We start from the raw sequence: 21,730 nt of genomic DNA on the forward strand, positions 1-21,730 counted from the left end.
CATAGAGGAACAAAGGAGACAAAGTATACATTAAAACAGAGTATACATTAAAACAGAGTATACATTAAAAACACCTCTTCACAACCTGGGTGTGAATTTCTATTTATTTTTTAAAGCGATCACCAGGAATAATAAGCTATAAAGGGGCATTCTCTCCAACAACTATTAATGTTGCCCTGTTGGTCCCTATCACCCCACTGGCACCCAGGTCCCTATCACCCCATTGGCACCCAGTTTCCACCAATCTCAGAGCTACAGTGTGTGAGGACTTTTGGTGCCACAATGGCTCATAAAAAACACTGACTGGACACCCATCGATGTTGAAGACAATTGGAAAATGGAATTAGAGTTCAATTAATTAAAAGCTTCTTAGATCTGTGCTACATAGAGGGATCAGGAGAAGCCCTGGTGTTCTGTGATAGACCTATTCCAGAGATATCCAATCTAGCAGGACAAGCCTTTCACTGTAATCCACAGATGCTCTAACAAACTACTTATCTGGAATAATCTTTCCCCCTCCTCACAAAACACACAACTAGTTTGCATAACTTCGATTTTAGGCATTAGGCAATAGCATTGGTTCTAGTTCCCAGGCCCTCTCTCTCTGATCCCCACAGCTTGTTGTCTGACAGTACCTTGAACATTCAAGTTGAAATTGCAGCTGTCAAACTTGTCTTTGCTGGACACCTCACAGCGGTAGCCTCCTGCATAGGTGGTCTTGGCTTTAATAATATGGATCTCGAAAGTGTAAATCTGAAGGAGGAAGGCAATATCCATTAGAGAGAGAGAGGGAGTTACAGTATTTACTAACATTGGGACAGATTCAGAGCTCTGTACGCTAATGCCGCTGCAGCTGCTGTACGAAAATTTGCAAATGTTACAGACACCGAAGGGATGTATTGAGACGTTCACCTGTGGCTTTACAAAACCAAGCATCTGGATACAAAGGCGCAGCATTGGTCGCAGACAGTGCCATAACAGGGCAGCAGCGCGCCTTGTGCTGCCCCCGCCCTCTGAAGCATGATGTCATAACATTGCACTGAGGGAGCGGGGCCACTAGCACCTGACGTCCAAGGAATGCTCTGGGCAGCACTGCAGTACTAATATTGGCTAAATGGTACCCTGCTAGCCAAATACAGAGGCAATGGGGCAGCGAAGGTGCCACCAGGGCCGGAATAAGGCTTGTGGGGGGCCCCAGGGCAGGGCAACTAAATTGTGGGGGCCCCCTTCAAGCCACACAGAGCCTACAAAGCCACCCCCACCCCTTCCCCCTAGCCACACATAGCCTACATAGCCACACACCCCATAGTCACATGGAGCCTACCACTCCCCCTTCCCCCTAGTCACCCAGAGCCTACCACCCCCCTACCCCCAAGCCACATGGAGCCTATTGCTCCACCGCTGATTACTCACCTGAGTGACGTCATGACCTCCCGGCAGACCTGCTCCCTAGTCCCGTCATCAGCGTCACGGATGTAATGTGTCACGTGACACCGATGAGGGAACCAGGGAGCCGCTCTGCGCTGTATGCAGCAGCACTGACTGTGCTGCTGCATACAGTAACACAGCTGCAGCAGTGAGCCTCAATCTGGAAACAGGTGCCACTGGATGCCTGTTCTCAGCAGGGTCACACCAAACCATTGTACAAAGCCCAATAAAGCACAACGGAACATGCTGCTGTTATATCGGTGTTACTACATGGTCAGAAATCAGCAGCCACTCTTCTTCATAGCTCAATGATAGGAATTGGCAGCTCCCCTCGCATTGGCCCACCTAAATAGGGACCCACTTGCATCTTCCCAACTTACAAAGGCAACACCCCAAGATTGCATTCACCAGCCGTCACCTTCTACAGACACCCCAACTGTGCTGAAATCTAGCGGTATTACCTGTAGATGTTGCCCTCTGCCACCACCAAGATTCCCGACGCTGGCACTGCCTTGCTATGAACATAACAATTGGGCTGTGCTTATGCAATACAGCATCTTCAGTTTTCCAGTATTACATATTATAGAAGGGAGAACAGAAGATGTGGAGGGACTACAAGGGAATGTTTCCTATGAACACAGACAGCCTCTGCTAGCTCCATTTTAAGCAGAAAAATGAGAAAATTGAAAATCTATTACTACAGCATAGCTGCTATCTTAACAAGGGGTGAGGGGGAAGCATCAGGTGTCCGCATGTGCTTGGGGGTCTCTATAACTGTGGACATGGAGGTCGGCACCGATCAAACTTATGAGATGTAGTGGGGCAACACAAAGAGTTTCCTTATACAAAGAGGACCTTCAATTAAATTTGGCTACATAACTGTAGAGAGACACTACTGAAGAAGGGCCTACCTTCCAACGTGAACCCTTCCACCTGGTACAAAATGCTCTGCTCCTGGACTTCCCACCTAATTAATGGTTGCAGACACCTGTGTTGAGCTAGTCAATAGATGAAGCAGGTGTTTCACCACAGGTGGCTGCAATCATCAATTAAGAGAGAAATCCAGGAGCAGAGCTTTTTGTACCGGGTGGAAGGGGTCCTGTTGGAGGGTCTCGAAGGAATCATGGATGGCATGTTGGGAGAGAGAGGAGCAGAACTAGGTTGCAACCTAGGTTGCCTGATGCATGTTGTTGATTGTGTTAAGAGGAGTGTCTGGAGGTGAAGTGAACTGTGATTGGTGCATGTGTTAGGGGCAGGGGTGCCCAGAAGGAGGGGAAGCAGGTGCATAGTATCCAGGAATAGGCCTGTCTGAGGGCCCAAGCTGCAGAGGAGGTGCAACCACGCCCACATGAGACATGACCTACAGTTAGTGGCACGGCACATAATGAAAGCCCCAGTATTCACAACAGGTGTGGCCACACCCCCATACACTTACCCATGCCGGGCATGTCCCCTAGAACCAGGGCCTTCTAGATCTCATGGTGGCACTGGTTAGTAGAAGTGCCATATCCATTTGTGTCCATTACATGCACTATACTTTAGTAGTAAGATTAAATAGTATGTCTATAAATGTTTTCAACATGCTAGTGGGACCCACATAAACATGGACCCAAGTACAAAAGGCACACTGACGCCATTCTGTCCACCTTTAACAATTAAAGCAGAAATTAGCCTTAATGGTCTCTTAGTCATCTAGGAAACATATATGTAACATGGAAACATGAAACAGCGTGGACATTTGCAGACAATGCAAAAATAAGCATCTGTCTTTAGCATCTCGTAATAAGAAAGCGCCAAAGAAAAAAATCATCTGGCGTCATCATCAAAACAGGTCAAGCAAAGGGGGTCATTCAGACCCGGTCGTTAGCGCAGATGCTCTCGGACCGGGTCGATGGCTCCCCACAGAGCATGCGCACGATGGCGCCGGCGCCATCGTGCGCATGCGTGAGACCCGCTACGACTGACAGCGCCGGTCGTAGCGGGTCTCGATGCAAAGGGGACGAGCTGTCGATGTTGATTGACAGCTCGCCCCGTTTGGAAGGTGGGCCGGGGGGGTGGCAGCCCAAACGGGGGCGTTCCCATGGGAACGCCTACCGTTTGGGGGCGGCCCCACTGACATCACTAGTGATGTCAGTGGAGACCTTCCGGCTCAGACAGAGCCAGAAGCTTTCCGGGGCTTACGACAAGGGAGACCCTACCCTAGGGCAGTGTTGGCTAACCTTGACACTCCAGCTGTTATGGAACTACATAACCCAGCATGCATTGCTACAGTTTTGCTATTAGGGCATGCTAAAACTGTGGCATGGCATGCTGGGATATATAGTTCCACAACAGCTGGAGTGTCAAGGTTAGCCAACACTGCCCTAGGGTCTCGACGTAAGCCCCGATGGTCGCGATGGTCTTGACCATCGCGACCATCACCTTAGGCGGTCATAAGGCTGTTGGTGTTAACCCACAGCCTTACCACCGCAAAGGAGGACCTCTTGAAAATTCAAGAGGTCCTCCCCTCATTCAGACCGACTGCATGCTCTGTGCGACCGGCTCTGAATGAGGTCCAAAGTCCCCGTACAGTCCTACATTTATCTCCCGCATCTTGAGATTAATTTTGGGTGCAATAACTTTTACTGGGAAGCTCAAGTGACTCATGGAAGACCTGGATCTCCCCGCACACTGCCCCCTGATCTGTGTAACTGTGTGGGCCCCATTACCTTAGTGTTGCGATCGTAGGTCTCAGTGAGCTGTAGATGTTTGCCCACTTTGCTAGACAGGTCCATCCATTTGCCTTTAAACCATTTCGCCACGGGCTTCTTCATCAAGTTGGCACCATTCACCCTTGCCGTAAATTTTATGTTTTCGCCTGAAGTTTGAAATGAGAGTGCAACGGATCAGGTGTAAGTTATGCGTGGGTCATGTGACATACATTCACGTGATTACTCCTATTAAATTCTGCCACACTGACCAACTGTGATCTCGCCATCTACCGGTCTCTCCAAGAACAGCCCGATTTCATTCTTAGCAGCCTCTGTCTCAAGGATAGGAGCTGTAAAGTTGTAAACAGAATGGAAATATCATCTCTGGTCCAAAAGAAACTAATACACAATCCCAAATAATGTCTAATACAGCTCTGAATATATTATGCTCGTAATTTCTCTAAATATAAGCCATAAACAGAGTACAGAGAGGACGAGACAAAGGGGTTCCGCTGAATACTGCCAAGGTTCAGCCAACAGGGTCATATCTTGAGAATTATCGAGGAGAACACTGCAGATCAAACATTCCTTTTTTGTTTTGTCTCATTTAGGACGGAATGTACTAAAGGTTAAAACCCCCGTTTTCAGAGTTTTGGCCGCATTTCCAGATGTACCAAGCTCCGGAATACAATACATTTTGGAGCTTAGACCTGGTAGATAACCCCATCTTTAGATGGCGTTACCAATTGAAGCCGATGGACTTTTTGGGGACTCCCGCTGTGAACGCTCCCAGCAACCCCCGCGGGGTTGCCCGTCCTTCTGCGCATACTGAGCCATAAACACGGAGGACAGCTCTTATTGGGAGAGCTGTCCTTTACGATTTTCTAGGTACAAACCGGCGATATTATCGCCGGTATGCACCCGATAACTGGTGGAATGTACAGCATTGCGGATGCAATGCTTAGTACATCTCACCCTTACTCATTTGTAATGTAAGGAAATGTGTCTGAGACTTTAGTGTATTAAAGGGGAATTCCCATATAAGTATAAAAAGTGGCGACAGAAATGCAGCTTCCGTCACCTATTTGGAGCAGGCTTACCATAGCATCCCTTTAATTTGAGACACATGTGAATTACGGAATCGGTATGTCATACCGCCGGACCTAAGCCCAGCGGATGAGATAACGACGCTGGAATGCCAGCAGCAGAAGATCCTGATGGAGGCCCTAAATCTAACTCCCCTCCCCCCCGCGGCTATCCGCTCCCTATACCCGGCTTACCTACGATCGGTAAGTTGGGCGTCAGGATTTCGGCGTGGGGCTGATGATAGGCGTCGGGATTTAGACGCCTATCATTAATATCTTGACAGGATTTCTCAGTCAGGAAGCCGGCGGTTCCTAACTACATCCCGTGAATTAAATACGTTCTGATTAAAACCGGGTGAAATGGTGACTTGAAGTCAGCCAGCCACAGAATCTGTGTAATTTATATGTGTCCCGTAGTAAAGGGATGATAAGGCCAGCGTAATTAGGGGTAAAGAAAAATCAGAAGTTGTTACTAAATCATGGAAAATAAAAATGGGAACAGCCAGTGCCGTAACAGGGAGTGCACCCAGTGTGGTTGTCATGACGTTGCAGAGGGGGCGTGGCCACTAGCACCGGGAAGTACAGCACTACTTGTAGCAACCTCAGGAAGCTCCGGGCCGCTGTACAGACTGCAGGGCGCATGCCTGGAGCATCCGAAGGACGCAACGGGAAAAAGTGTATTCGAATCTGTGGCCTAAGAAGAAAAGGTCTCTTAGCAGTGTTGGCTAACCTTGACACTCCAGCTGTTATGGAACTACATAACCCAGCATGCACTGCTACAGTTTTGCTATTAGGGCATGCTAAAACTGTGGCAGGGCATGCTGGGATATATAGTTCCACAACAGCTGGAGTGTCAAGGTTAGCCAACACTGCCCTAGGGATTGTCTGTATAAGGTACTTCTCCGGTGCTGATAGTAACACTATGGAATAAGCTAAGTAAATGTAATGCACAAAGTGATGTAAATGTCCTATAGAAGGGGGTGGTGGCGTAATAAAAAAAAGATTTTGTTGAATGAAATCAATGGTGCCTGGTTGTGTTTTATATAGCTCACTTTAGGGCTGATTCTGAACATGCAAAGTTGCTGCCGCGGAAACCTGTTCTACTACCTTATGCCAATTACGCTAATGTGAGTATCCGTTCAATGCACAGGTTTGTGCATCATGTGCAAGCGGAAACCCTGTGCCATCCCGAGATTTTACACCGGTGTCAGCGTTTCTACACCATTGCAATGGCAACTCGCACCTAATAGGATGGACCCCTATGTATAATACATTGTATAGGTGTGCCTATCAGTGCCGGAGAGCACGCCTGCTGTAGGCGGGTACAGATCAACACATCTCCTGGAGGGGAATAATTACCGGCAGCGGGTACTTCATCTTTCTTCTCCTCTTCAGCCGGGGCCGGGGCCTCAGAGCTGCTCGGTGCTGGGGCCTCTGGGACTTCAGGAGGAGGAGGGGCAGCAGCAGCAGCTGGGGCTTCTTCCGACTTTTCTAGGGTTAAACAGCAGCTTCAGTTACTTTTCTGCAATAAAGCTTATGTGACTTACATCTCTAAAAAATAAATTATATCCTGTGGCGGGAGTGGCCCATGTGACCAGCAGCGCTATACAAACTGGTGGCAGCAGAGTCTTCACCCACCACTCACACCAATGTCACTGTGTTCCCTGTGCACAGACTGCTATGTAGCCTATCCTATTCACCCACCACTCACACCAATGTCACTGTGTGTCCTGTGCACAGACTGCTATGTAGCCTCTCCTATTCACCCACCACTCACACCAATGTCACTGTGTGCCCTGTGCACAGACTGCTATGTAGCCTATCCTATTCACCCACCACTCACACCAATGTCACTGTGTGCCCTGTGCACAAACTGCTATGTAGCCTATCCTATTCATCCACCACTCACACCAATGTCACTGTGTGCCCTGTGCACAGACTGCTATGTAGCCTATCCTAGTCACCCACCACTCACACCAATGTCACTGTGTGCCCTGTGCACAGACTGCTATGTAACCTTATCCTATTCACCCACCACTCACACCTATGTCACTGTGTTCCCTGTGCACAGACTGCTATGTAGCCTATCCTAGTCACCCACCACTCACACCAATGTCACTGTGTGCCCTGTGCACAGACTGCTATGTAACCTATCCTATTCATCCACCACTCACACCAATGTCACTGTGTGCCCTGTGCACAGACTGCTATGTAGCCTATCCTACTCACCCTCCACTCACACCAATGTCACTGTGTGCCCTGTGCACAGACTGCTATGTAGCCTATCCTATTCACCCACCACTCACACCTATGTCACTGTGTGCCCTGTGCACAGACTGCTATGTAGCCTATCCTATTCACCCATCACTCACACCAATGTCACTGTATGCCCTGTGCACAGACTGCTATGTAACCTATCCTATTCACCCACCACTCACACCAATGTCACTGTGTGCCCTGTGCACAGACTGCTATGTAGCCTATCCTATTCACCCACCACTCACATCAATGTCACTGTGTGCCCTGTGCACAGACGGCTATGTAACCTATCCTATTCACTCATCACTCACACCAATGTCAGTGTGTGCCCTGTGCACAGACTGCTATGTAACCTATCCTATTCACCCACCACCCACACCAATGTCACCATGTGCCCTGTGCACAGACTGCTATGTAACCTATCCTATTCACCCACCACTCACACCAATGTCACTGTGTGCCCTGTGCACAGACTGCTATGTAACCTATCCTATTCACCCACCACCAATGTCACTATGTGCTCTGTGCACAGACAGCTATGTAACCTCTCCTATTCACCCACTACTCACACCAATGTCACTGTGTGCCCTGTGCACAGACTGCTATGTAACCTATCCTATTCACCCACCACTCACACCAGTCACTGTGTGCCCTGTGCACAGACTGCTATGTAACCTCTCCTATTCACCCACTACTCACACCAATGTCACTGTGTGCCCTGTGCATAGACTGCTATGTAGCCTCTCCTTTTCACCCACCACTCACACCAATGTCACTGTGTGCCCTGTGCAGACTGCTATGTAGCCTATCCTATTCACCCACCACTCACACCAATGTCACCGTGTGCCCTGTGCACAGACTGCTATGTAGCCTATCCGATTCACCCACCACTCACACCAATGTCACGGTGTGCCCTGTGCACAGACTGCTATGTAGCCTATCCTATTCACCCACCACTCACACCAATGTCACTGTGTGCCCTGTGCACAGACTGCTATGTAGCCTATCCTATTCACCCACCACTTACACCAAAGTCACTGTGTGCCCTGTGCACAGACTGCTATGTTACCTCTCCTATTCACCCACCACCAATGTCACTATGTTCTCTGTGCACAGACTGCTATGTAGCCTGTCCTATTAACCCACTACTCACACCAATGTCACTGTGTGCCCTGTGCACAGACTGCTATGTAGCCTATCCTATTCAACCACCACTCACACCAATGTCACTGTGTGCCCTGTGCACAGACTGCTATGTAGCCTATCCTATTCACCCCCCACGCACACCAATGTCACTGTGTGCCCTGTGCACAGACTGCTATGTAGCCTATCCTATTCACCCACCACTCACACCAATGTCACTGTGTGCCCTGTGTGTAACCTATCCTATTCACCCACCACTCACACCAGTCACTGTGTGCCCTGTGCACAGACTTCTATGTAGCCTATCCTATTCACCCACCACCAATGTCACTATGTGCTCTGTGCACAGACAGCTATGTAACCTATCCTATTCACCCACTACTCACACCAATGTCACTGTGTGCCCTGTGCACAGACTGCTATGTAACCTCTCCTATTCACCCACTACTCACACCAATGTCACTGTGTGCCCTGTGCACAGACTACTATGTAACCTATCCTATTCACCCACCACTCACATCAGTCACTGTGTGCCCTGTGCACAGACTGCTATGTAACCTCTCCTATTCACCCACTACTCACACCAATGTCACTGTGTGCCCTGTGCATAGACTGCTATGTAGCCTCTCCTATTCACCCACCACTCACACCAATGTCACTGTGTGCCCTTTACTCAGACTGCTATGTAGCCTATCCTATTCACCCACCTCTCACATCAATGTTACTGTGTGCCCTGTGCACAGGCTGCTATGTAGCCTATCCTATTCACCCACCACTCACACCAATGTCATTGTGTGCCCTGTACACAGGCTGCTATGTAGCCTATCCTAATCACCCACCACTCACACCAATGTCACTGTGTGCCCTGTGCACAGACTGCTATGTAGCCTATCCTATTCACCCACCACTCACACCAATGTCACTGTGTTCCCTGTGCACAGACTGCTATGTAGCCTATCCTATTCACCCACCACTCACACCTATGTCACTGTGTGCCCTGTGCACAGACTGCTATGTAGCCTATCCTATTCACCCACCTCTCACACCAATGTCACTGTGTGCCCTGTGCACAGACTACTATGTAGCCTATCCTATTCACCCACCACTCACACCAAAGTCACTGTGTGCTCTGTGCACAGACTGCTATGTAACCTCTCCTATTCACCCACCACTCACACCAATGTCACTGTGTGCTCTGTGCACAGACTGCTATGTAGCCTATCCTATTCAAGTGAATGCCAAAGCACCCCTCCCCCCAATCCTTCCTGGCCTCGCGCATGGTGCCACACCTATTTCTTGCATTGATGATGTCAATAAATTATGTTTTTGCTATTGATCAGCTTTAACTTGATGAATTGAGCTGAAACATAGTGCAGGTTATTTCTAGGGAGTATATTTACTAAAGTGCAGGTTCTTAGAAGTGGAGATGTTGCCCATAGCAACCAATCAGATTCTAGCTATTATCTTCTACAATGTGCTAGATAAATAGAATATGGGCAACATCTCCACTTCTAAAAACACTCACTTTAATAAATATACCCCTAGAAGTTTCCACTACAAAATGACAGAATTCTGTGGCCAGCACCACTTCGCTGATATAATGATTATTGGCCAGGTGCCCTTCCAATTAACAGACAAAGCTGTAAATTTGTAACTGTATAGCAAAGGGACAGCACTCCTGCACTTAATAAATGCTCAAAGAATAATGTTAATAATTCCAACATTTCAGGACTTTTCTTTTCTTCTTTTGTTTCCCTGAGGAAAGCACAATTAAAAGGTCCTGAAATGTTGGAATTATTAACAGGATTATTTCAGCACTTATTAAATACCAGAGTGGGGTCCCTTTGCTATGCAGTTTATATATATACACATTACACATGCAGTTTCCCATCACACTACAGCTTACAATCTATTTTGGTGCCTGGGACTCGGGAAGACAAGTAATTTATCTAAGAACTGAAGTGGCTGACTATAAGACTTAAACCAGGTTGCATTCATTGTGTGTCCCTTTTTCTCCTTTACATGTGTTGTAGCTCAGTCCTAGCATCTTATCTGTGAGAGCCCTAGATGGTGTTTCATTATGGTATAATTATATCTGGTTCCTTAACTTTTCTATGCCACACAATTGCATTTAGTTCTACTTGTCAGATTAAACAGTATAACTAGCTCTCTAAAGGTGCCTACACACATAGCGATATTTTACACGATCTGGCCGATTCCAACACATTGGATCGACAGACTGTGTAAAATATGCCCAAATCGTGAGTAAATTGTGAGTCCCCACTCACGATCACGATGTGCGTCCACACAGGTCGCACATCGCATCTTCAGATCTGCTGTGCTGTAGGGCAGATCTGACAATTTAAGTCACGATGCAATGGATAGTTTAGGAGGCACGATAGATTTTGTGCCAAATTGGCAGCTTTTCAGAGCAAATCGTGTCCACGCCTGCCGTAGAGCTCCCAGGGAGAGTTTAGGGGGAAATCGTACACATCGTGGGATAGTGAGCAGGCTAGGAGCAGGGGGTTGGAGGACAGACCAGACCAGGGGGTCTATTTACTAAGCAGTGACAGAGTGAAAATTGATAAGAAAGTGATAAGGGGCCAGCCAATCAGCTCCCAACTGTCATTTTTCAAACACAGCCTGTGAGATGACAGTTGGGAGCTGATTGGCTGGCACCTTATCACTTTCTTATCACTTTTTACTCTGTCTCCTAACATTGCTTAGTAAATAGACCCCCAGATGATAGTGGTGTTCCAGCTTGAAGTTAACCTTATCTGGGAGAATTATACATCTTCTCTACTTCATTTTTGATGAGCATCTCAATTAATTGGATTCTGGTAGGAAGCCACCCTCATATGCTTTTCCTCTGTGGATGTATTTCTTGCAAACCATCTGAAGATTTTATGATCCTGCCTGTTGGATCCAATTGATATTAAATATATTTTTAATTATTTTCACACAAGTCTTTGGAACAGTTCTTGTTATTGATGTTATAGAGTGTGTTACACTACATGAAGGGCGATTATGTGGCACACATCATTGAAAGTGTGACACTTGTGCACCTTGCGACTCGCATGTCCAATGATTTCTGGATACATGTATCCATCGGTTTATGTAAACTTTGCTGCACTAGATTTTTTGTTCTTCTTTTTTATGTATTATCTTTGAGGCTATATACTCATCATTGAGACATAACTGCGGAGGAACATTGCGGTGTGGAGATATATAAGACCCATCAGATAAGTTTCAATATATTCTATACGTACGTTGCACAGATTTCTGTAGAAGCGCAGTAGGGTGTTGCCCATTTATTTGTTGTTTCTAGTTTATATTTGGTGAGGATAACACCCAGGGATTTACATCCAGCAGCTGCTTTTGTGCGCATTTAGGCAGGCGTTTTACCTGTTTTTATACTAGCCATAAATATTTGTACAATAATATATAGCCAGAAAATTCACTGAACATGTAAAACTAAATAAATTAAACTGCAACCATAAGAGTAAATTTCCCCAATAAAAAGTTGTTCCAACAATCTCTGTGTGTGCTGTGATCTGTAGTGCTTCTCACAGTCCGAGAGCCACAAGTAACATAGATATGTTTTAGCTTCTCTCTCACCCATTTTAACTAATAGCCTCTGATATCATCACAACAATATCACCTTCATCTCTTCATATCTTTCATTTCCAAAACCATCAATTCCATTTCCATTTATTCTACCCTGATTAACGATAAAACGTGTTCTAATGTTGCTTTCTAGATTAAGTTGCCAGTGCATACGTAATGGGGTCAGGGGCCACCGGTCCTCGGTAAAGAGAGGGCGTGGCCTAATCATGGGAGGCGTGGCCGCACCCCCTTGAAAAAAAAACCAAAATACTTTAGCAGCGCGTGCCGGGGAGGGGCGCTGTTAGGCCCTCAGCCTGGCGCAAAGCCAGGGGGGTGAGCGATCAGTGTGATCGCTCCCCCCCCTCAGGCATAGGAGATTGCTGTGGCTGCTGCTTAGCAGCCACGAGCAATCTCCCACTGCATCCCAGCACACGCTTCGAAGGAGGGAGGAAGGGAGGGGGGGCAGTGCTGGAAACGGGCCCCCGCCGGGCCTCTCTGGAAGCCCGGGCCCAGGTAAATTGTACCCGCTTCCCCCCCTCTCGGCGTCCCTGATGGGGGTTGGGTATGGGATCCCGGCGGTCGGGATGCCGCCGGTCAGAATACAGACAGCGGCATACCGACAGTCAGAATCCTGACAACCATAGGTAAGTACTACTAACGCTAACCTCTACCCCTCCCCTAACCCTCCATCCCTGTTGCCTGAACCTAACCTCCCCCCAGTGCCTAAACCTAACCACCCTCCCCTCTTAGTGCCAATCCCTAACCCTCCCCCTATTGCCTAACCCCTAACCCTAAACCTAACCCTTCCTTAACCCCCGATAATTACCTTCGGGATGCCTGCGGTCGGATTTCTGGAGCTGGGATTCCAGGGGCCGGTATTTAGCCCGTCGGCATCCCGCACACCGGATCCTGACTACATCCCAGCATGAATATGAGGAAGGTTATTGGACTAGATGAAGACGGGAGAAATAAGAGGGGGTGCATCTAGAACAAATATAACTTATATAATGGCGCCAAACTCATTACTCTGACAGAGCAACATTAAACTACGATTGTGGAACCTGATATCACAATCTGCAAGGAAAGGAGATCTAGCCTACACAACTTGATGCTTCAGCTGTATTGACAGTTCATGCCATGTAAATTTGGGGTGAGGAGTCTGTTGTGTATACTAATGAACTTGGGGAAGTGGCCACGTAATTGACTGATTAATGAATTGGTGGGATGATCTTGCATTGTGTCCAACTGATCATTTTAATTAATAAACAATATATATACTGTGGAAAAAAAATAAAAATATTTCAACATGTGGCCACTTTGGGTTCCTAGTGCTCAAAATAAAGTTAATCAACCACAGTCAGACAAGTGGCATCATCAGTGATGAAAAGAAGGAGATATCTGAAGGAAGTGGAGTTAATGGAGGTGGGACTAAAAGACATAGAGGACAGAGAGTGGAGGGAGAAAGTAGAAGAAGGACATACATGAAACTTTCCACCATGTCTCATTGAGAACTGCCCAAGAGCCAAAGGTGGAAATAGGTAATCACCAAGACCATTTGTAATGGGCTCTGGGCACAAGTGAAAGGGGAAGTCAAGGACAGAAATGCATTAAGAAGTTATTTGCAGATATTATATTAGAATTCATTATATAATTTTCAGGTATAAGATGGGATACGTTCAGTATCCCGGCACAGGAGATGCCGGCGCTTAGAATACCGGCGCCAGAATCCCAACACCTGTCAGAATCTCAGCGCCAGCATCCTGAATGTAAATAGCGGGGTTGGGAGGAGGGTTATGGTTAGGCACTAGGGGGAGGATTAGGGTTAGGCACTAGGGGGGGGGAGAGTTAGGTTTAGGGTGCAGGGAGGGGGAGGTTAGGTTTATGCATAAGGGGGGGGGAGGAGGTTCAGGCACCAGGGATGGAGGGTTAGGGTAGGGAGAGGTTAGGAGAGTTACCGACAGGTGTTGGTATCCTAACCCTGTCGGGATGCCGACTTCAGAATTTTGACCGCTGGTATCCTGAGCGCCGCCATCCTGAGCGCTGCCATCTAGAGCGCCGCCATCCTGTACCCTTGTTCCTAGCATTATATGCTATGTGAAACATATCATTATATATCTGTCATGGAGAAGTTGGAAGAGAGCAATATTCTGCAGAACTGTAGAGAGGTTACCAAACTATTCTGAGTATTAATAGTACAGAAAGTAAAAGGAATATTCCGCAAAAGAGGAACTTAAAGATTTTGATGGCGCAGGCAAGTTTATTGGTCGACGTGTTCAGTTCATGTAAGGAAAAAAAATCTATTTACACCTCTGGCCCACAGTAACTTCCTTAAATATTCCCTTCCACTTTCAGGACTATCTTGGGTCCAGCAATCTTTGGCATTAGAACTTTATTCTCTACCGGAACATGGAAAATACAAACTGTTTTTCCTCACACAGGCTGGGGTGGGTGTGCAGGTGTGTGTGAGGGGGGAGTTGCACCTCTAGTCTGGGGAAATGACCAATCCCATCAATTATGTATTTGTTAACTAACTGTGCAGCTTAACACGTCACAAACAATATTGTGGAACTTGCAATACTACAATCCTTGTTATGTTTTTATAACTAAAACGACGATGGAGGTAATTAGGTTTAGAACTCTCATGCCTGCCTAATTACCAGAGGAATTCATCATTCCTCCTCTCCATAACTACCTATTTCAAAAAGCTGTCATTTTTGCGATGACAGCAATTCAGGAAATAGATAGTTTTCCCTCTCTACACTAACTTACCGCAGCTGTGCATGCGCTGTTACATCCTACAGCTGCAGTAATTCTGTGTGCCCCCCCAACCCCCTCCCCCCTCCGCTAACCTCCCCCTGTCCCCGATTTACCTGCCCGCTGCAGCCGCCTCCGTCTGCTGCTCTGACTTTTTTTTGTCTTCTAAACTTTACAGTGATCTGCCTGGAGAACACAATGTCAGAGTAGCAGACGGAGCCAGAGGAGAGACCAGGGAGTGCCGGAGGGAGCGGAGGAGGACCTGCTCACGCTGACACAGGTAAGTGTCACCTGCTATTCACCACCTGAGAGTGGCGGATAGTAACTCCATCACTTCTGAAAATACATAATTTTCGGAATCTGATGAATAGTCTAATTTCCATATCCCCATACTAATGTACTAATGTATGGGGAGTATGGAAATTAACGGAGGCGGACTTAACTAGGAGATATCAGTGATATCTCCTGTGTTAAGTGTCTTCATGAATACTAGAATAACGGTAATTAAGGAAAATGTCCTTAAAAACATTATTTTAGTGTTGATGAATAGGCCCCATTATCTCTTGAGTGTGGAAATGAAGCACTAACACTTGAAAGTTTGATGCGAGTGTAGTTTGCGATGTACGCAACACAGCAATATAGTTCACAGAATGTTTTTACAATTAGGGCTACTAGGCCATTTCTCATTAAAAGTAATTTTCTGCAAACTTCTTGAACACCTCGTGCACACTTCATATATCCTTCCTGTAACCTTCCTCTTACACCCTTCCTGTACACCTCCTGCACACATCTCGCACACCTCATGTACACCACCTGCACATATCTCACACCACCTGTACACCTCCAGCACATCTCCTGTACATATCTCACACCACCTGTACACCTCCAGCACATCTCCTGTACATATCTCACACCACCTGTACACCTCCAGCACATATCTTACAAATCTCCTGTACATCTCCAGCATACTACCTTCTCACCTCCTGCACACTTCTTTCTCACCTCCTGCACACTTCTCACACATCCAGTAAATATCCTGCACAGTTCTTGCACACCTCCTGTACATTTCCTGCACATTTCTTGCACATCTCTTATTCACCTCATACATACTTTTTAGTTTTTACACACTTCTGTACATCTCCTGCACACCTCCCAGATACCTCCTACACACTTCTTCCACATCTCTGGCACACTTCTCGCATACCTTCTGCACACTTCTTGCTCACCTCCTGCACATTTGTACTGTACATCCTGTACATCTCCTGCACATTTCTTGCACACCTCCTGCACACATCTTGTAAATGTCCTGCATACTTCTTGTATATTTCCTGCACACTTCTTGCACATCTCCCTGATGCCTCTTACACACTTCTTCCACACCATCTGTACACCTACGGCACACTTCTCGCTCACCTACTGCACATTCTCCCACACATCTCCTGCACAGTTCTTGTACACCTCCTGGATGGTAGAACTTCTTGCACACCTCCTGCATTTTAAATAGTCCTCATCAAGGAATGCCAACTTATAACGCTTAGAAATAAAAACATATGGCAAGAACCGCAACCAAGAGAAAGTAAAGAAGGAATTGTATTGTGCAGCTGATCAATATTAAAAAATTGGGACATTTCCGGGGTTGAATCTCTAAAACCTGGGACTGTCAATGGATATTAGGGACATTTAGCAACAATACAATATTTATGCGTATAAAATTAAATTAATTTTATGTCAAATAATGTTTTGCATTCTAATTAAGGATTCCCTTAAATCTACTTATAGTGTAAGCTTTTGGGCACAGCATCATGTTACTTCTGCATTACTACAGGACCTTGTTACTTCATATTTCTTGAAGCACTTGCATTTATTCAATTATACAGATAATTTAACTAATGTGTTTTGCATGCTTTAAGGTTATAAGATTAAGATTTGTCCTAATATTGTCCCATTGTCAATATTAGGACAAATAAATATCAACTGAATATTTAATATGTAATTGATTTTAAATATCTGTGTGTACTGGTTCACTGTGGGCCAGATTCACAGATAGACGGCAATGCAGCCGCGGCGGTTTCTTCTTACGCAGCAGGACTGCGTCTTTACGTCAATGGCTCAGCTGATAGGATTCGTACAGAGATGCCGACCAGCTGCTTCGCAATTCTGTCGATTTGCATAATAGATTGCAACACCAGGCGCACATCGTTCTCACCATCAGACATTAGAGCAGCCTCATGGTTACTCAAAATGTCTGCCGGAACAGTGCAGCTGCGAGAAAAAGATGCAGTCACTGGCCGCGGCACGCACATGTCTAGCCAGCTTCACCCTGTTACTAAACAGAAATGCCCACTGAAATTGTCTCTCTCTCTGTCCAAATTCGTTTTGCATCCCCTGGCGGTGACCATCGGCTCGCACGCACAGTGCAACCTGGACGCATGCAGACTGACAACATCGGCCGCATGCGACCAACATCGACACTGCATCACCGCTAACATAGGCCCTGCGTCTCTACAAGGACTTTGCAAATCATTCAGACAGGATCCCAATTCATTTGGTTCTGCAATGTAATGATAAATGACAATCTACTGACATTGATGCAAGAATTATACTACTGATATCTATATTGCTATGAAGGGACATTAAACAAATCTGTGTCAAATATAAACAAAATGGATAGAAGTAACATATAATTCTCATGATTATCGATCTTAAAAATACTACATTTAAAAGTATGTTTTTAACTTCCCCATGAAGGTCTACTTTCACTTTTGCTATACAGAAATTGAATAACACATGTACAAAGAATCTAGTCTTTCTGCATACTGTATAACCTGTACTTTACCATCTGAACTGATGCTGACATAGCTTTCAATATAAACCGTCTCTCCCGATAAGGGTACAAATCAACATGTCGGCAGTACTGAGAATCTGTGCCGCCCTCAATACCAGCCGGTGACCTCGGCCTTCCAAGTCAAAGGTGTCATTTCAATTAGGACTGATGCAAAAGCGCTCGTTCCGGCTAAATGTAGGGGCAATGTGCAATGCGCACATATGGTAGCCTCAATTTGTGCATATTAATACTCACTGTGGGGGTGTTCCAGAGGTGGACGCTACTGCAGTACCGACTGCGACAAAAGACTGCATCTTAATTCTAATGCCACGGCCGATGGGCGTCCTATTGAGATGCCCGCCGGCTTCAGTGCAAATCGCTGATGTGCATACAAAGACGGACCATTGGCCACAACAACAGGAAAAATAGGAGTTTGATACATGAGTTTAAGCACAAAAGATTTCATATTGGTCCAGCCATTTCAATAGGTAAAAGTGTTTTCATGGGGCTACTTCAGATGTCCCAAACTTTGCCATTACAGTCCTTGTCTTATGGATATCTACGCTTGAGCACAGGTGATTTAATTAGTAGTTCAGTCAATTTCGATTAACCATCTGGCCTCAAGCATGGTTATCCTTAAAAACTGGACTGTAATGGCAGAGTTTGTGAACCTCTGGGTTGATCCAGTCACACAGCATGTTGGTTTGGTGGTCAGAGGCTTGTTCTAACAATTGGAGAGAATAGATGTAAGATTTGTGTGAACTGTGTATGGTAGTTGGGTAGAACTGCTTACGGAGTTAAAGATGGTAGACGGGGTATATGATTAGTTTGGCAAAGTACATGTGTTTTATGGAAGGTTTGAAGGTCTCTAGGTTGAAAGAAAGTTTTGTTGCACAAATAAAGGAATTCCATATAAATATTTAAATTCACAAAATATTTTTTATTTAAAGCAAATCAATGTAAATGTACACATATTTAACACATAACCCTCACATATACTGTATTTAGGCCAGAGAAACTGGTGTAGCGATGCATCTTACCTGGCTCCTTCACTTTGAGCTCAAACTTCACCTTTGAGGTCCCAGCAATGACTGCATAGACGACCTCATCCTCTGCGCTGGCGTTGTTGATGGTCAATGAGTGGTTTTTGCCATCAGCTTTGATGCTGTACTTGTCGCTTGCGCCAATGTCTACATTATTTTTCTGCCACTTGACCTTAACTCCGGCTTTCTCGGTCTCAGCATCAAAGGTAATGGAACTGCCAACCAGTACTTCGCCAGATTTCGGCTTCTTGGTAAAAGCTGTGTAAACAAGGAGCAGAGAGCAGTGGAGTTATACTATGTACAAATATAGAAAACATCCCTGTGCCCACTTTGTTGCCAACTATTTGATGCTCCCTAGTCCTGTCTTCATAGCCCTAACAGTTAGACTCACAGTATTAGCCAATAGCTGTTCAGGATCCTGTCTTACCCATGTGAGTGGGATTAGGCAGTGCTGGGTGGATAAGTGTAGGGGGCAAGTTTATTTGGCACCAGATATAGGTTTGCATATTAGTTTTGGCACCATATACATTCATGGCTTTGCACATTATTCTTGGTACAAGATGTGGATATTAGTCTTGGCACCAAATATGGCTGAACATGTTAGTACCGGCAGCATATATGTCTCTGCATATTAGTCTTGGCACCGGATATGGCTCGCCATGTTTTATTGATATGAAATATGCAACTGGACATTAGTTATAGCATCAGGTAAGCAAAGGAAAAATAATATTTGGTTGTGCACATTAGTCTTGGCACTGACGTGGATCTGAACATTAGTATTGGCACCAGGGGTAGAAAAGTTGTTGGGCTCTGGGAGGCTACGATGGCATTGTCAGGCCCATGCTTAGGCTTTGCTATGCTTAGGCTTTGCTATGCTTAGCAAAGCCTAAGCATAGCATAGCCTAAGCATGGGCCTGACAATGCCATCGTAACCTCCCAGAGACCCCCGTGCTCTGCTTTGAATAGAGCATGAATGGCGCAGTGAACATGCGATAGTTAGAGAAGGACACTATGGGGAGTGGGCAGCCTCAGGGAGTGCTTCTGGTGTCTTGGTGGTAGGGGTGTGAGGGCCTCTGGGGGGCGGCATTGCTCGTTCCCATTGTGGCTGCACTCCCTAAGCCCACCGTAGTGCCCCCATTGCTTGGGACCAGTTATTGCTCTGCACATTAGTCTCAACACTAGATATGTTTTTGTAAATTACTATTGTATCCAGCTGTAGATCTACACATTTGTCTTGAAACCAGATATGGCTCTACACATTAGTTATGCACTAAATATTAATCGCGACACTAGATGAGGTTCTATATATTAGTGTTAGTACCAGATATGGCTCTGCATATTAGTCTTGGCACCACCTATCTCTCTGTACATTGGTCTTGACATTATATATAGCTCTGCGTATTGGTGTTGGCACCAGATATAGTTTTTCATACTAAACTCATACATACTGCCCGGTATAGTCAGCCACAGGAGGTGCTCAAAATTTTATTTTATTATAGCAATAGCTACATTAGGATTAGATGAAGGGATATGGTTTAAAAATGTGTTATCTATAAACAAACAATGGGGGGTTACAATGGGCACTTTGTGCAATGGGGTGTGTATAATACTGCTGGCAAATTTACATGGCAATTTGGCTGTGCAATTGTTGTGTCAATGAGGCATGTAAAGCTGCAGGAACAAGCCATTGGTTCAGCCTACAGCATAGTTACCCCCAACTTCATTTCAGTCCCGTTTTTTTGCAAAACCAGTCCTGCTTCTATATATATATATATATATATATATATATATATATATATATTATATATATATACATATATATATATATATATATATATATATATATACATACAGTATATTGGGATCTTATTAGTAATTATTTTATATACGGCTACTTGTATTTTAGATATATTTAAACATTGGGAGTGAGAACGTACTAAATTATGATTGCGCATACAACATGCTCGGAAACCTCTACCCAACACCCTGGTTCATCTTTATTTCTACGGAAAACTAACCGGTTGGTAAAGAGGAAGTAGCAAAGACTGAATAATAAATCAAAAAAGTAGATAAAACAATAACAAATAAAAATAATTATTTTTGTTCTGCCCACTGAAAAAATGACCTAAGCTAAGTGTGTACCTAGTTTGCTTGCGTGATAAATTCAGATGTATCTATCATAAATACAAATCATTGACATATAGCAGGATGGTCACCTGTAAATTGTGCTTAATTGCTTATTTAGTGTAATTGTATTCCCTGGCTAATGACACAAGATCCGGCATTAATGTGACTCTGGGGCCATATGAAATGGATGTACAACACATACTATATACTGCACACAGCAACTCTCTGGAGTATAGGGATTGGAGCTAAAAAGGACATAGGAAGGGTTCTATTACTAGAGTCTATTTATAAAGTGCTCACATTTTCTACTGCCCAGTAGAAAAAGAGTACATGCATGTACAGTACACAGTGACACACATCCACATAATGAGAACTCAACACTTTATCCATAGATTTTAACCATGAAAATAAAACCATAAATCCAAGATACATAAAAGTTCAAAAAACAAAAGTACATAAACTCAATAATAATATAAATTGTAAACCACTGCTGCTAATGCTGGGTTCTACATTACTTGTTGTGGCAAAGAATCATTCAAATATGTAATAGTTAATAGGACACATAATACCTATAAATATAAACAAAAACTAAACACAAAAGTAGAATTTATTTTCCGTCTAATCCCTAGTTCACACAATGCAACGTCAACCATGACGGAACTTGTTTTAACAGAACCGAGGTTGGACAAAATAGTTTGGAACCCAGGTAGATCCGCCTTGGAGCCAGGGAAGAAGGGCATGTGTTTCCCACTACGGCCCTAACTGTGTGGA

At 45.2% G+C, this 21,730-nt stretch overlaps 1 protein-coding gene across 1 annotated transcript in view; it reads right to left on the reverse strand.

The window, feature by feature from the left end:
• The window catches only part of MYBPC3 (myosin binding protein C3), a 165,698-nt gene that overhangs the window by 142,991 nt on the left and 977 nt on the right, over nt 1–21,730 (reverse strand). The window contains exons 2-6 of the mRNA XM_088448639.1: nt 18,830–19,090; nt 6,563–6,694; nt 4,388–4,468; nt 4,137–4,285; nt 636–753 (exon numbers count right to left, since the gene is read on the reverse strand). Coding sequence (XP_088304765.1) covers nt 636–753; nt 4,137–4,285; nt 4,388–4,468; nt 6,563–6,694; nt 18,830–19,090 — 741 coding nt within the window. The remainder of the gene's footprint in view (nt 1–635; nt 754–4,136; nt 4,286–4,387; nt 4,469–6,562; nt 6,695–18,829; nt 19,091–21,730) is intronic.

Source organism: Taudactylus pleione, unplaced genomic scaffold, assembly GCF_031769625.1.
Source record: "Taudactylus pleione unplaced genomic scaffold, aTauple2 ptg000462l, whole genome shotgun sequence".
Lineage (NCBI taxonomy): Eukaryota > Metazoa > Chordata > Amphibia > Anura > Myobatrachidae > Taudactylus > Taudactylus pleione.